The 13,290-nt window shown below is 46.6% G+C and overlaps 1 protein-coding gene across 1 annotated transcript in view; it reads left to right on the top strand.

The window, feature by feature from the left end:
- Positions 1-12,569, top strand: part of LOC125428345 (TLC domain-containing protein 4-B-like) — a 48,648-nt gene extending 36,079 nt beyond the window's left edge. The window contains exon 6 of the mRNA XM_048488267.1: positions 12,454-12,569. Within this exon, the coding sequence (XP_048344224.1) occupies positions 12,454-12,505 (52 nt within the window). The 3' untranslated portion in view covers positions 12,506-12,569. The remainder of the gene's footprint in view (positions 1-12,453) is intronic.
- The last annotated feature ends 721 nt before the right edge of the window (positions 12,570-13,290 follow it).

Genomic DNA, 13,290 nt, shown 5'->3' with positions numbered 1-13,290 from the left:
TTGGGGAAGCAGTGTAGGTAACCCTGTTAAGCGCTGTTAAACCCCACTGATTTTCATGCGAAGAACTGAAGCACAATCCTTTACCTGGGAGTAAGCTCGGTTGCTGGCAATGGGGCTTGCTTCTGAGTAAACCCTCCTAGGGTCATGATTCACCCATTGGAAGAGTTGCATGGTTGCTTCAAAGCAAAGCCACTGACTACCACCAAGCTTACTCCCGAGTAACACACATCTCGGAGCCAACTATTTTTTTCTAAACTAAAACCTCAGTATTCAGGTTAAATTGCCGGGTTGGCACTTTACGACAAATAAGTGGGTTTTGGGTTGCAATTTGGGCACTCGGTCTCGAAAAGGTTTGCCATCACTGGTCTAGATGGACCCTTCCTGGTCTGACCCAGCAGGGCTCTTCTGAGGTTCTTAACGGTTTTGGAAAGAATTTTGCGTGCCGTTGAATGTTCTTCGCACTGGCACTATACTTCTGGGGGCTCCGCCTTTGCCAAGCTTCAGGGCATTTTTGGAACCTTCAGGAAGAGTCTCGGGCACCACACAGCGGCGGCTGCAGAGGCCGGGCCCATCACAAAATGAGGCTCTGAGCCAAGCATTACCCTCCAACAGAGACATCTGCTTCTGAATGGAAGCTCCCTGCAGGCACCAAGATGACGTTCTTTGCCTGCAGCAGAGGAAATCTGGGATCAGTTTTTGGGAACAGAAACTCTTTGGCCTCGATGTATTGTCGAAGGCTTTGGCCTCAGTTTCCAAAGGGAGGGGTCCCTGCCAGCCCAGCCGTGGGGAGATGTTTCCAGACCCAGTGCCGGAAACCTGTCTCTGCGGCCAACCGGATGCCCTGCGACTGTGAGCCACCTGCCCAAGAGGAGTGCAGGGCTTTGCGAGCCGGCAGCCCTTGCGAGCCGGCAGGGAGTTCCCCAAAGCTCCCTCTCATTTCCTGTTCCGCATAAGATGCTTTGCGCTTTATCCCCAAGATTCAAGAAGCAAGGGGCTGTCTAGGAGAGCTCTGGGGATCCCTCTGCATCCTCAAGGCTGGGGGCCCCTGCTTACCTCCTCAAACGTGCAAGCATTTCAGCAGCCCCACACTGACCCTCCATCATGTGCCTGGACCTTAAGACAGACCCCACCCCACGCTCCGTTTCCTGCCACCCTTCCTTCCCATACATTCCTGCCTCATGCTCGGTTTCGACAGTCACTTCAGCTGAAAGGCGGTTCACGTGCCAGATGGTCTGGTCTGGTTAATGTTGTTTCGTGTTAGCAAGTTGGGAAGGTTTTTTTCGTACCTGTTACCTTGCTTGGTCTTCAGGACATACCTGTGAGGGAGGGGGCTGTTTCCGTTCCATGGACGGAGCGGCCAAGGCAGGGAGTGCAAGAGAGACCAGCCAGCCACAGTCTGGGCAAGGGAGCTGAGGAGGTGGGGGGCACCATTGGGCGTGATGTCAGAGTGTGGGGTCTCTCTCATCCCTGTGCTGAGGTATTTCCAAAAGTGGTGGAGCAGCATTTCCTGAGTAGCCCCCAGACATCAAGTACTCTCCCCCCCCCCTTCATTTCTGTTGGGCTTACCCAAGGGAAATTCTTGGAGAATCATTCTCCATAGCTGCTGTTGACCAAATGTACTAACCCCAGGTGCTAAATGTCTTAGGGCACATTTAAAATAAGAATTTAAAGCCCTTAGGTTTATTTCCTCTTATAGAACTTCTAGGTGCAGGGAGAATGAACTAAACTCGTGCCTGAGAATATATTTTTTTCACGCAAAACAGCCTGAAAAGTACTTGTTACTGGCTATTCGGTGCTGGTGATTCCATCCCTTTTTTAAATATTGCACAGAGAATTTATTCCATAAATATCAGCAGTGGAAATTCTATTGCTTTTTTTTTTGTTTTTGGTCTGCAATGAAGAATTTTAACCTATGCAGTATTTTCTAATGTTGTCAATTACAGGAATGGCCATGGTAAAATAATAAAGAAGATCTAATATATTAAATAGTTGTCCTCTGTGCATTGTTATCCACCTGTGTGTCTGCATGTGTACTGTTTACTGCATGTGTGCTGTGTACACGTTTTGTGGCTGGCAGTGCCTCTTGGGATGCTGACAGAGCTGCACCAGAAAAGGGGTTCACAGGCAGGATGTGAAAGCAATGGCCTTCTGCGGCTGTTGCTCCTGAGCACCTGGTCTGCTAAGGCATTTGCAATCTCAGATCAAGAAGGATCAAGATTGGTAGCCATAAATCGACTTCTCCTCCATAAATCTGTCCAAGCCCCTTTTAAAGCTATCCAGGTGAGTGGCCATCACCACCTCCTGTGGCAGCATATTCCAAACACCAATCACAGGTTGCGTGAAGAAGTGTTTCCTTTTATTAGTCCTAATTCTTCCCCCCAGCATTTTCAATGGATGCCCCCTGGTTCTAGTATTGTGAGAAAGAGAGAAAAATTTCTCTCTGCCAACATTTTCTACCCCATGCATAATCTTATAGACTTCAATCATATCCCCCCTCAGACGTCTCCTCTCCAAACTAAAGAGTCCCAAACGCTGCAGCCTCCTCATAAGGAAGGTGCTCCAGTCCCTCAATCATCCTCGTGGCCCTTCTCTGCACTTTTTCTATCTCATCAATATCCTTGAATACACAAGTGGCCTAGTCCACACTCAGTAGATGTTCTGCACATCCAAGTGAGAAGTGCCCCCGCCCCCCCGCAAGAACTCTCAATTTCCTTGTCTTTCCTGCTGTGAATAAAGGAGCAGTCATATTGACTGTCCACATAGGAGCCATTAACTGCTGTCTCTCCTGTACCACAGGAAGGCTCTTTTTTTTGCAAAACTTGGCAATTGCTCGATTACAATAGCATTCTAACGCTGTAACCATGATCAGCTAGCTCAGTGGTTCTCAACCTTCCTAATGTTTCACCGACTTTATCATACCAGTTCCTCATGTTGTGGTGGACTCCCCAATCCCAACATCTATCCATTTTCACAGATGGAGAATCACTGATGCAGAAAGCCTCTTAGGCTTTTACCTCCTGTGAAAGGGTCGCTTGACCCCTTGGGGTCAGCTGACTCCATTGCAGGTTGAGAGAGACCGCCATGAGCTAGTTGTTTTGAATTCTCTACTTTTGTTCAAAGAAAAAAGTTTTTAGCCCTTCTCATTGTGGAGGCATAAGGGGAAAGGTTTGTTTCTGCAACAGAAAGGGCTGGTGATGTTAGTGGCACTGGGTGGTGGGGCACCTTCAGTTAGGTCTCGGAATCTTAAGCCAATAAACGGACTCTGAAATATCAGTCAGCAGAATTTATCGATGAGGTATACAAGCACCATACTTGGCAAAAGCCAGTTCTAATCAAGCTGTCATTTGAGGTCCCGTTTATTCCCCACAGCAACCCCCCCCAACCTTCACAGAATTTGCCAGTAGTCTCTGAAACCCGATGACTGCCCCCAAGTTGTCAGCAGCAGATAGCAAAAGAGCCACTTAGCTTCCTGCCCCACAACAAAATAACAGATTTAATTCTTTTCTCACGGGACAGAGGTGCCAAAGGAAGCCTCATTTACTACAAAGCGTGTGAAGCCATAAAGTATAGATCAAGGAAAGAATGCACAGGTGGCAGTGGTTACATATATCTCAAAGAGTTTGTTGTTTCTACATAGAATCAGGAACACATTTTATTCACCCAGATAAGCATCCTCCTGACACCTTCCCATTCACATGACATGCACACGATCACTTGAACTGTGCCATTTCCGAAAAGACATTACCAAACTTGATATGGGAAAGATCAGAGCAAATCAGAGGGAAACCTGGAAGGTGGACAATGCGTTTGGTTCATTCCCCCTCACCCCATCCCATTGCTGAGCAAAATCTCTGGGTGGAAGCACTTGGGACACAGATGCCCAGAGCCCACGAGCCAGCTGTGTCAAACATCGGCAATGACCTGAAATGTGAATCTTGGTTCCTGTCCCCCCACATCCTTCTGTGCTGAAGTTGGTAGCAGAGTACCAGAGCCCCTAGAGGATGGGGCGGTATAAAAGTTTAAAAAATAAATAAAAAAATAAAATAAATGGCTGTGCATATTCAGAGGATGAGGAATATTGCTCTTCGGAGTAATGAGCTTGCAAGGTTTCAAAACCTCTCTTGAACAATAACAGGTCCTGGGCCCTGCCCCCTCTGCCCAGATGGGATCTTCTGACTCTTGGAAGCCATTCTATGCAGCTGCTTCTTCGCTAATTGGGAGGGAAACAGTACGCAGCAGCAGCAGCAGCCCTGTGAATGGAAGCAACTAGCTGGAAAGCATGGGGAGGCTGCTTTCTAGCACAAATTGGTGGAAGAGGCATGGCAATGCGTCCAGGGAAGATGAATTGACCGAAAGTGGAAAGCGACAGAGCGATTTCCTTTTGCCAGCAAGTCTCGGTCAGACGACATGTAAACCTTTCTGAGATGCGCACGGCATTTCAACTAAGAGCACTTTTTGAGTCGAAAACTCTCCTGCCCACTGTTTTTGTAATCCGTCATCAAAGCGCTGGGCTTGTCCCTGTTAAAATGCTCCTCCTTTGAGTCTTTCAGACTGATAGATCTAAACTGGGCTCTCGCTTCCTCAAGCATCTGCTGACAGAGGAGAAATGGCTGGTCTCCTGGCCGGTTTTGAATGGCCCGATATTTGAGGTTGGAGGGTTTGCTTCCTGTTTGCCGTCTTCTTCTGTCTCGACCATCACTTCCTGCTGTGCACACAGCCCCAACTTCATTGTTACTAGGGTATATTTCAATGTATTATCGAAGGCAGGAATACACAATCAAAGCACCCTTGACAGATGTCCCTTCAGCTTCTGCTTAAAAACTCCCAGATGCCTTTTACATGAACTGTTGTCAAGCCAGGTCTCACCCATCCTATATCTTTGTTTATCATTGCGGGAATTCATTTTGTTGATTTTGGCCCAGCTCTCCAATCTGTTTAGGTCATTTTAATCCTGCCCCTGTCTCTCCAGGGTATTAGCTACCCCTCCTAATTTGGTGTCATCTGCAAATTTGATTAAGCATGCCCTCTATTCCATCATCCAAGTCATTGATCAAAGCAGTAAATAGCTCTGGACCCAGGACAGAACCCTGTGGCACCCCACTAGTCACTTCTCTCTAGAATGAAGATGAGTCATTGGTGGGCATCCTTTGGATTCAGTCAGTCAACCAATTACAAATCCATCTAACTAGCTTTGCCTACACACATTTTGCTAGCTTGCTTGCAAGAATATCAATGCAGGGACTCTTTGTCGTTTCTCCTCACTGGAAATCAAGGTATGCATACATCCACAAAGCATTCCCTCTTCATTTACCATTCAGCTTGTCTCTATCAAAAAAAAAAATGAGATAAGATTAGTCCAGCATGACTTGTTTTTGAAAAATCCAGGTTGACTTTCAGTGATCATGGCATTCCCTTCTAAGTGCTTACAGAATCTTTCCTGATACTGATGTCAGTCTGACTGGGTGGTAATTGTTTGGGTCCTCTTTTTTCCCTTTTTGAAGATGAGGATAACATTCAAGTCCTCCAGTCTGCTGGGATGTTTCCTGTTCTCCATAAATTCTCAAAGATTATAGCATTCCTGGCAGTTCAGGCCCTGGAGATTTGAATTCATTTAAGGTAGCCAGGTGCTCCTGTACTACCTCCTTATTTATTCTGTACTGAATTTCCCCCACTTTATCTTCTGTTCCATTTCCTCCTGATTGAGCACTGTTTTCATTTTGGGCAAGGACTAAGGCAAAGAAGGTATTAAGTAGTTCTGCCATTTCTTTGTCCCCTGTTCGCATTTTGCCATCTTCTCCATACAGTGACCCTATACAGCTTTTTTCTTCCTTTTGCTGTGGACATAACAAAAAAAAGCCTTTTTAAATTGTTTTTAACCTCTTTGGCAAGCCTGAGCGCATTGTGAGCTTTAGCTTTTCTGACTTTCTCCCAACACATCCTGCTTATTTGTTTGAATTCCTCTTTGGTGATTTTTCCATTTCTTGTCCATGTCCTTTGTAAATCTCAGCTCAATTCTTTAGACATCCATTTAGTTTCCTTTGACATCTCTCATTTTTCTTCCTCCATGGAACTGTTTGTGCCTTCAAGGTCTTACTTTTAAGAACCTGCCACCCATCATACACACTCCCTTCTCTTCCCAGTAGTCCATTGTGGGGACGGATCAGAATGTCTATAAATTTGTATTTGATTAAGGAATATGGAAATTCATATGAACCAAAGATCCTAAGAATCAAAATGGAGCTTCTGTATAAGTGACTAGAAGACTGCATTTTTGCAGCAGGTCAAAGGAATGTTAGAAGCTTGTCAGTGAGTATGCAGGCAAGCAAAGATAACATCTTTAAGATCTTGTCACTAAAGGCCAACGTGACAGCAGACATATGCATTTTATAACTTTGTTTTGGGTTAGAACTAGCTACATGAATGTGATTAGTTAAATTAAAAAGTGTTTTTCTATTTATGTTAAATGAACACAGAAATGATAATGAGAGATTCACATGTATTAGTATTTCACTATAATTCTATTGTATTGGAATCGAAGGGAAGTTTTATGATCCTAAAGAATGCTGCATACCCTAAGGGATACATCTCTCTGAAGAAGCAAAACTTTAGAAACTAAGAAAACAAGCTGGTCAGTTCTTTTGAAGGCAGAAGTTAGTTTTATTGCAGCCCTTGCATATGGGTAGAGGTAACAGCATGCAGCGCTTGGAATAACAGAAGGAATGCAACATCGAGAATAAGGAAACTGCTCTAGTGATGTGGACAAGGAGACAGAACTATCTCAATGGGATTTTACAGGTTCATGCTTATAGCACTTGAAAGAGGTGGAAGTGGATCATGTACGTGAAAAAACCTAAGGGGATGAACCGTATGACGCCTGTATTTTTTGTAATCTATAAAAAACCAAGGTTCTTTTCCTATGCTACGGTGGTTCTTTCGAGAGCCACCCTCGGAAGGTAAATCCTCTGTAACTTCTAAATTTTGTGTCTATAAAATTGGTTCTTTTGTATGAAGTGGGGTGCCTCTTACTTAAGGGGATCACCTCTGGTCAGCTACTTTCTATGCTGTCCAGTAAACTTATCTTCTGTTTCAAAACTGCTTCTTGAATGTTTTCTAACTTAGTCTTAAACTAATTCAGCTGTGTAGGACCAGAGACGCAGTCCTGGCCCCACACCATCTTCATGAAACTGCAGACCAGAAGCATAGCTGGGCCAAAATGTGTCCCAAAAGTGGGCATCTATATTTTCTGCCCTCACTTCAATGGTTAATTCCCACGGTAAGCCTTTGTTACTTCTCCATTCATTTGAGCCTTTTTTCTTAGAATCTTTCAGGTTGAGGCCTATTCGACAGTTCAGGCTTAAAACAGCTCTCGATGTGGGAACTATACTTCCCAGGAGACCTTGTGAGCCCCAAGGTCTTCTGGGAACTGTAGTTCCTCAGGCCATTTTTAGCCTGTACTCTGAACAGGCCTTTCTTCTCAGCTTCCGAAAAGTTCTAGGAAAAGGGAAAGCGAATCTAAGGCGTAAATGTGGGAAGGTGGGGCGCTGAAGGGTAGGGAGGGGCTCAGGGGCCATTTTTCCACCCCCCTCTGTATGCAGCAGTAACGGTGCACCCCTTCCCCTTGGGAAGCTCTTGCCGCTGCCACAGTTAATCTCATTACGGTCCAAGAAGCCAAAACGTTCCTGGCAGCCCGACCCCAGAAGCCAGTTCACCTGCACTGTCCTCCTTTCCCTCCCCGGGCCGTGTCCTTCGACCCCAGGAGTACTAATGAAATGGCCTCCTGCACATCCAGATCCTTCTGCTTCCTCCCCAGAACCTCCAAATAGCTTGTGACGTCCCAAAAGCTACACCTTGCAGTGTAATTTGTTCCCACATGGATCAAAAGGACGGTTTGGTTGTTTCGGGACTCTTTGAGTTGCTGTGTCATGGTCCCCTTTACCTGTGCCTTCTGCCCCTTGGTCTCATAAGCAAACGCAGCAGCCACCACGGTGACTCCCCACTGTTATGGATCAAACGCTACAACATCCGCCTAGGGCCTGTCCTGATTGGCTGCTGCGTTGTGCAGGTGTAACCTCAGCTTGTGGGTTCTGTTGGGCAGAACTTGGAATGGGTTTGCAACAACAAATTTTAAAAAAACAAAATGGTTTACTTTTTTAACACATAACATTAAACATCAACATTTAACATCACACTTCAAGGTCCTGTTCAGGTTGCATTTTCAAGTCCTTATATTTACAGTCTACTGATACTCGCTAAGTCCAATTCTTCTTTGCAAGGGTTGGTCCTGAAGGACTCCAAGGGCTTGATGAACAGGGATTCAACATGATGAAGGTTTCCAGGAGAACTCTCACCCATTGCCAAACATAAAAGAAACCCTGAAACAAATAAATTCCAACATTTTCTGGCACAACATAGCAAAGCATCTGATGATTTGCCTAGGGACAAGGTACCCCTTGTCCCCTGGCGCAGATCCATTGTAGTCATGGGCTTAAACATCCCTCATCAGCAGACTGGATTTTGAAGCTCCTCCCAGCAAAGCTCCTGCATTCAGGAAGCCGCTGCTGAAAGAATTCAAGGAAGCTCGATTGATAGCCCCCCCCATCGCTTCACGTGGCCCTGAGCGTCCAGGAGGGCGGGAGAAATATCCATTGTGCCTCCAGGAGGAGTGATCTGAGAGCTCACTGGGCCTCTCCCTCCCTCTCTCACACCCAGAGTGCAGTGCCTTATTCTCCAGGGAAGTCCTTGATGTTGCTCTCAAGCCTCTCCCAGCAGATTCTGGCCAGCCAGCACAGCGAGAGAAGTCCATAGGGCTGGCTAGATAGAGAATCTCTTGCCCCACAAGGTGCTTGTTGTGGGAGAGGAAGGAGGGCATGCTTGTGAACTGTTTGGAGACTCCTTAAAGGTGGTGCAACCAAACTGCACTTCTATCCATAAAATCTTGTTTGCAATTGTGAATGCCCCTTTGATTGTGTGTGTGGGGGGGATGGAGCCACTTCGGCTTCTTAACTTTGCTGAGGGGCTGGGATGTAATCTTGCAGAGCTGAGTTTGATGCTCCCCACTTTCTCTCGCCCCGACAATGTTGCAGCTTCTTGCTGGTGGGGAGAGGGAAAGGAGGGGGGTGTTTGTTAGCTGCCGTCTGAGACTCCCTTATAGGGCAATGTATGAATCCAAATTGTTCTTCTTATTCCTAAAATTTTGTTTTACTACAGTGAATAGCCTAATGGCCATGGGGGAATGGAGCCGCCTGGCTTCAACTTTGCTGTGGGCTGGGCTGTAATCTGCAGAGTGAGTTTGATGTCCCATCTTTTCTGCCCCACAAGGTGCTTGCTGTGGGGAGAGGAAAGGGAGGGGTGTATTGGCTGTTTCTGGAGACCTCTCTTATAGGCAATGTGTATGAATCCAAATTGTTCTCTTTCATTCCTGTAAATTCTTGTTTGCTATTGTGAATAGCCTTAATATGGGGATGGAGCTACCTGGCTTTCTTAATCCCTTTGCTGTGGGCTGGGCTGTAATCTGGCAGAGCTGAGTTTGATGCCCCATCTCTTCTGCCCCACAAGGTGCTTGGCATGTGGGAGAGGAAAGGAGGTGTTTGTTGGGCCATGTTTGGAGACTCCCTTAGGCAATGTATGAATCCAAATTGCTCTTCTATTCCTTAAAATTTTGTTTGCTATTGTGAATAAGCCTTAATATGGGGTGGGGGACATGAGCCTGGCTTTAACTTTTGCTGTGGGGCTGGGCTGTAACTGCATATGAGCTGAGGCTTTGATGCCCTCATCTTCTCTGCCCCACAAGGTGTTTGTTGTGGGGAGAGGAAAGGGAGGTGTTTGTTAGCTGTTTGGAGACTCCTTATAGGCAATGTATGAATCCAAATTGTTCTTCTATTCCTAAAATTTTGTTTGCAATTGTGAATAGCCTTAACATGGGGGGGGGGGGGGATGGAGCGCCTGGCTTCTTAACTTTTGCTGTGGGGCTGGGCTCCTTATAGGCAATGAGTTTGATGCCCCACTTTCTCTGCCCCACCTGCTACCCTACAAGGGCAGGAAAGAGGGAGAGGAAGAAAGTGGGGAGAGGAAAGGAAGGCATTTGTTAGCTTGCAAACTCCTTTCCCTTCCTTTCTCCACAACAGACACCTTGTAAAGTAGGTGTGGCTGAGAGAGTTCGCTAAAGAGAATCCTAGTTCAAGGGGTCACCAATCAGGCTTCATGTGTAGGAGGGGGAAAACAAATCCAGTTCATCAGATAAAGGTCCACCACTCCTGTGGAGGAGTAAGGAATCAAAACCCAGTTCTCCATATTAGATGCCACTCAGGTTGAAAAAAAGGGCACATTCATTCATCTTTTGCCATACACTTTAAGCACTAAATTGTTTATAATGTAGGAAATTTGGCACTCCAGCAGGATCACAATTCCCATCAGGGGCTGATGGGAATTGTAGTCGAGCAACATCTGAAAGTGCCAAAGGTTCAGCTTTCACCACTGACCTAGTATAAACATCAATTATGAGGGTCTCTTTATGATTCTTTTGAATGTTTGTTTGGTAGACAGATTGTTGCCACTGGTGTTGGGAGCAGGTCCCTCTCCAGAGCAGTGGCTGCTGGTTGCTTAATTTGGAGGGGACAGGTTGGTCAATAAAGCAAAAAATAGAAGCTCTGATAGAAAGTCAATTTGTAGTGCAAAATACATTTAGGGGAATTTTGGTCAAACATCCATTTGTTTTTCCCCCTTCAGCTCGTTTTGGCTTTTGACAAAAGCATGAGGTTCTGATTCTTCTTGCATCATGTGGTGGTGGAGCTCCACCCCTTCTGGCTCTTTCAAGAGGGGACTCTATTCTCCATCTAGTCCAGCAATTAGTTTCCAGTATTAAGCCAGCCAAATATTATCACTGTGACCAACTCTCCTGAGCAGACCTTTTAGTGAGTTACAGCAGTCCCTATTCTCAAAGCATACCTGTCAAGTGAAAAACTCCAGAGGCACACACGGCAGAAAATGATGCCCAGGGCAAGAGCACCAGTTAAATTCCCCTGCCTCCTTATGCCTATAGCTAGCACCGGGGTAAGACCTGAGTTTTTCCAAATTCCCCCATCACATTGGCCCCCCACTTATGGTTTCCCTCTGTCTATTGGGGCTAGCGGGGCCATCCATGCTCTCTGGTAGCCATGGTCTCCCCACTCCAGGACCTCTGGGGCTTTGTGGGGGGGGGGGGGCAGGTCACTTCCAGTCCCCACGCTTAACCTGGTCAGAAGGTTGCCCTGCATCTTTAAGCCAGGCCGCTCTCTACCCGGGCATGTTGCGGGGAGTGCCTGCAGGAATGATCAACACTGTTTCTAAAAAAAATACCCACCCACCTTCAATCTAATACTACATGGTTTGTTCTCGTGCTTTTAACAAGAACACTGGAACCTTGGACACTTTGTTTTAAAATGAGTAGAGTATGGTAGAGGCACTGCACAAGGTAAGGCAGATTTAATTCCATCAGATTGGGGGACCAATAAAGATAAAATGGGGAAAGCCTGCTATCCAAGGTACTCCCCAGCCAACTTCACTGCCAGTTGTCTCTGATTTTCTTCTGTGTTCAAACTGCCTTTGGGAAGCTGACTCTCTTATTCCAACTCTGATGGGGCGATTTGTGAGAGATTTTCATGCTTAAAAGTTCAATTCCATCTCTGCACTGGCATTTGGAGCTGTTTCTTGAGGCTGAACAAACAACCTGACCTCATAGGGTTGGTGTGAGGACAAAATTAGGAAAGAGAGTTGGTGGGGAGAGCCATGCGTATGTTCTTTGCTGGTGGTGGGAGGCGTGTTTTCAGAGCTTGGGTAGTTTAAAGCAAAAAATCATTGGTTTGGTCGCTGTGGGGAGGGTGGCTCGTCCATACCCTGGGGTGGGGTGGGGCACCAAACTCTCAGATTTTGTCCCCGGCTCCAGTTTGCTCAGATCTTCGCCTCTGGCAAAAGCAGAAACAACTACCTTCCCAGTAGTTCCCAACAACATTGCAGTTACCCTTAACAAGGTTAAGGGGTTTATAGCAAATCAAGGTCCAAAGTCTGGTAGCCTCGCCTCCAAACTACATGAGGTCTGCTGCAGCCTCTTGCTGCTTTGAGTCTCCACCCTTACTGGGTCAACCATTCTGAGCATGGGGTGATTACAGGGCAGGATTTTTTTCAAAGGACGATCCACGTGCCTCTGGCGAAAGCATGCTGGAAACGCTTTTTAAGTGAATGCAAGGAGACACACACCTTCTTCACCCTCCCCATTGCCTCAGATCGACGCGGTAGACGCCTTGTTTTGTGTGTGAAATGAAAAAAGGCTGCGCTTTGTGCAAAATGAAAAAGGCTGTGCGATCGCCAGCACGCCTGCTGTGGCCTGATTGGACAGCTGGAACCCAAACCTGAGTCACCCCTGACTTCCCCACTGCTCCCCGGCCGCATCGCCGCTTTAAAAGTTGTACTTCCATCCAGGATCCGAAATACCGCACGCTGTGGGGTAGGAGAAGCGGCAGAATCGGGGTGACTGCGTTGTCACTGCTGGTGTAGTGGGGAGTGCTGCAGGACCTTGGGATATTTGCCATGAGGAGCGCGCATCTAATGGTGAGTGGGGAATCGACCTTGCTCTCCAGCTATCCACAGCACCGTGTGGGTAGGGAGCATGGATGTTCCGTACATCCATCTCCATCCAGCTAGATTAGAATAGAATAGTGAACCTGTCTATCTACCTTTCTATCCAGAAGGAAGTCCATTAATAAAAACTGGAGCACCTTCCTTATGAGGAGAGGCTGCAGCGTTTGGGACTCTTTAGTTTGGAGAGGAGACGTCTGAGGGGGGATATGATTGAAGTCTATAAGATTATGCATGGGGTAGAAAATGTTGACAGAGAGAAATTTTTCTCCCTTTCTCACAATACTAGAATCAGGGGGCATCCATTGAAAATGCTGGGGGGAAGAATTAGGACTAATAACAGGAAACACTTCTTCACGCAACGTGTGATTGGTGTTTGGAATATGCTGCCACAGGAGGTAGTGATGGCCACTAACCTGGATAGCTTTAAAAGGGGCTTGGATAAATTTATGGAGGAGAAGTCGATTTATGGCTACCAATCTTGATCCTCTTTGATCTGAGATTGCAAATGCCTTAGCAGACCAGGTGCTCGGGAGCAGCAGCCGCAGAAGGCCATTGCTTTCACCTCCTGCATGTGAGCTCCCCAAGGCACCTGGTGGGCCACTGTGAGTAGCAGAGAGCTGGACTAGATGGACTCTGGTCTGATCCAGCTGGCTTGTTCTTATGTTCTTATGTTCTTAA

Source organism: Sphaerodactylus townsendi, linkage group LG03, assembly GCF_021028975.2.
Source record: "Sphaerodactylus townsendi isolate TG3544 linkage group LG03, MPM_Stown_v2.3, whole genome shotgun sequence".
In the NCBI taxonomy this organism is placed as follows: Eukaryota; Metazoa; Chordata; class Lepidosauria; order Squamata; family Sphaerodactylidae; genus Sphaerodactylus; species Sphaerodactylus townsendi.
The sequence above is the reverse complement of the archived record's forward strand: the minus strand, read 5'-3'. Positions and strand labels throughout refer to the sequence as shown.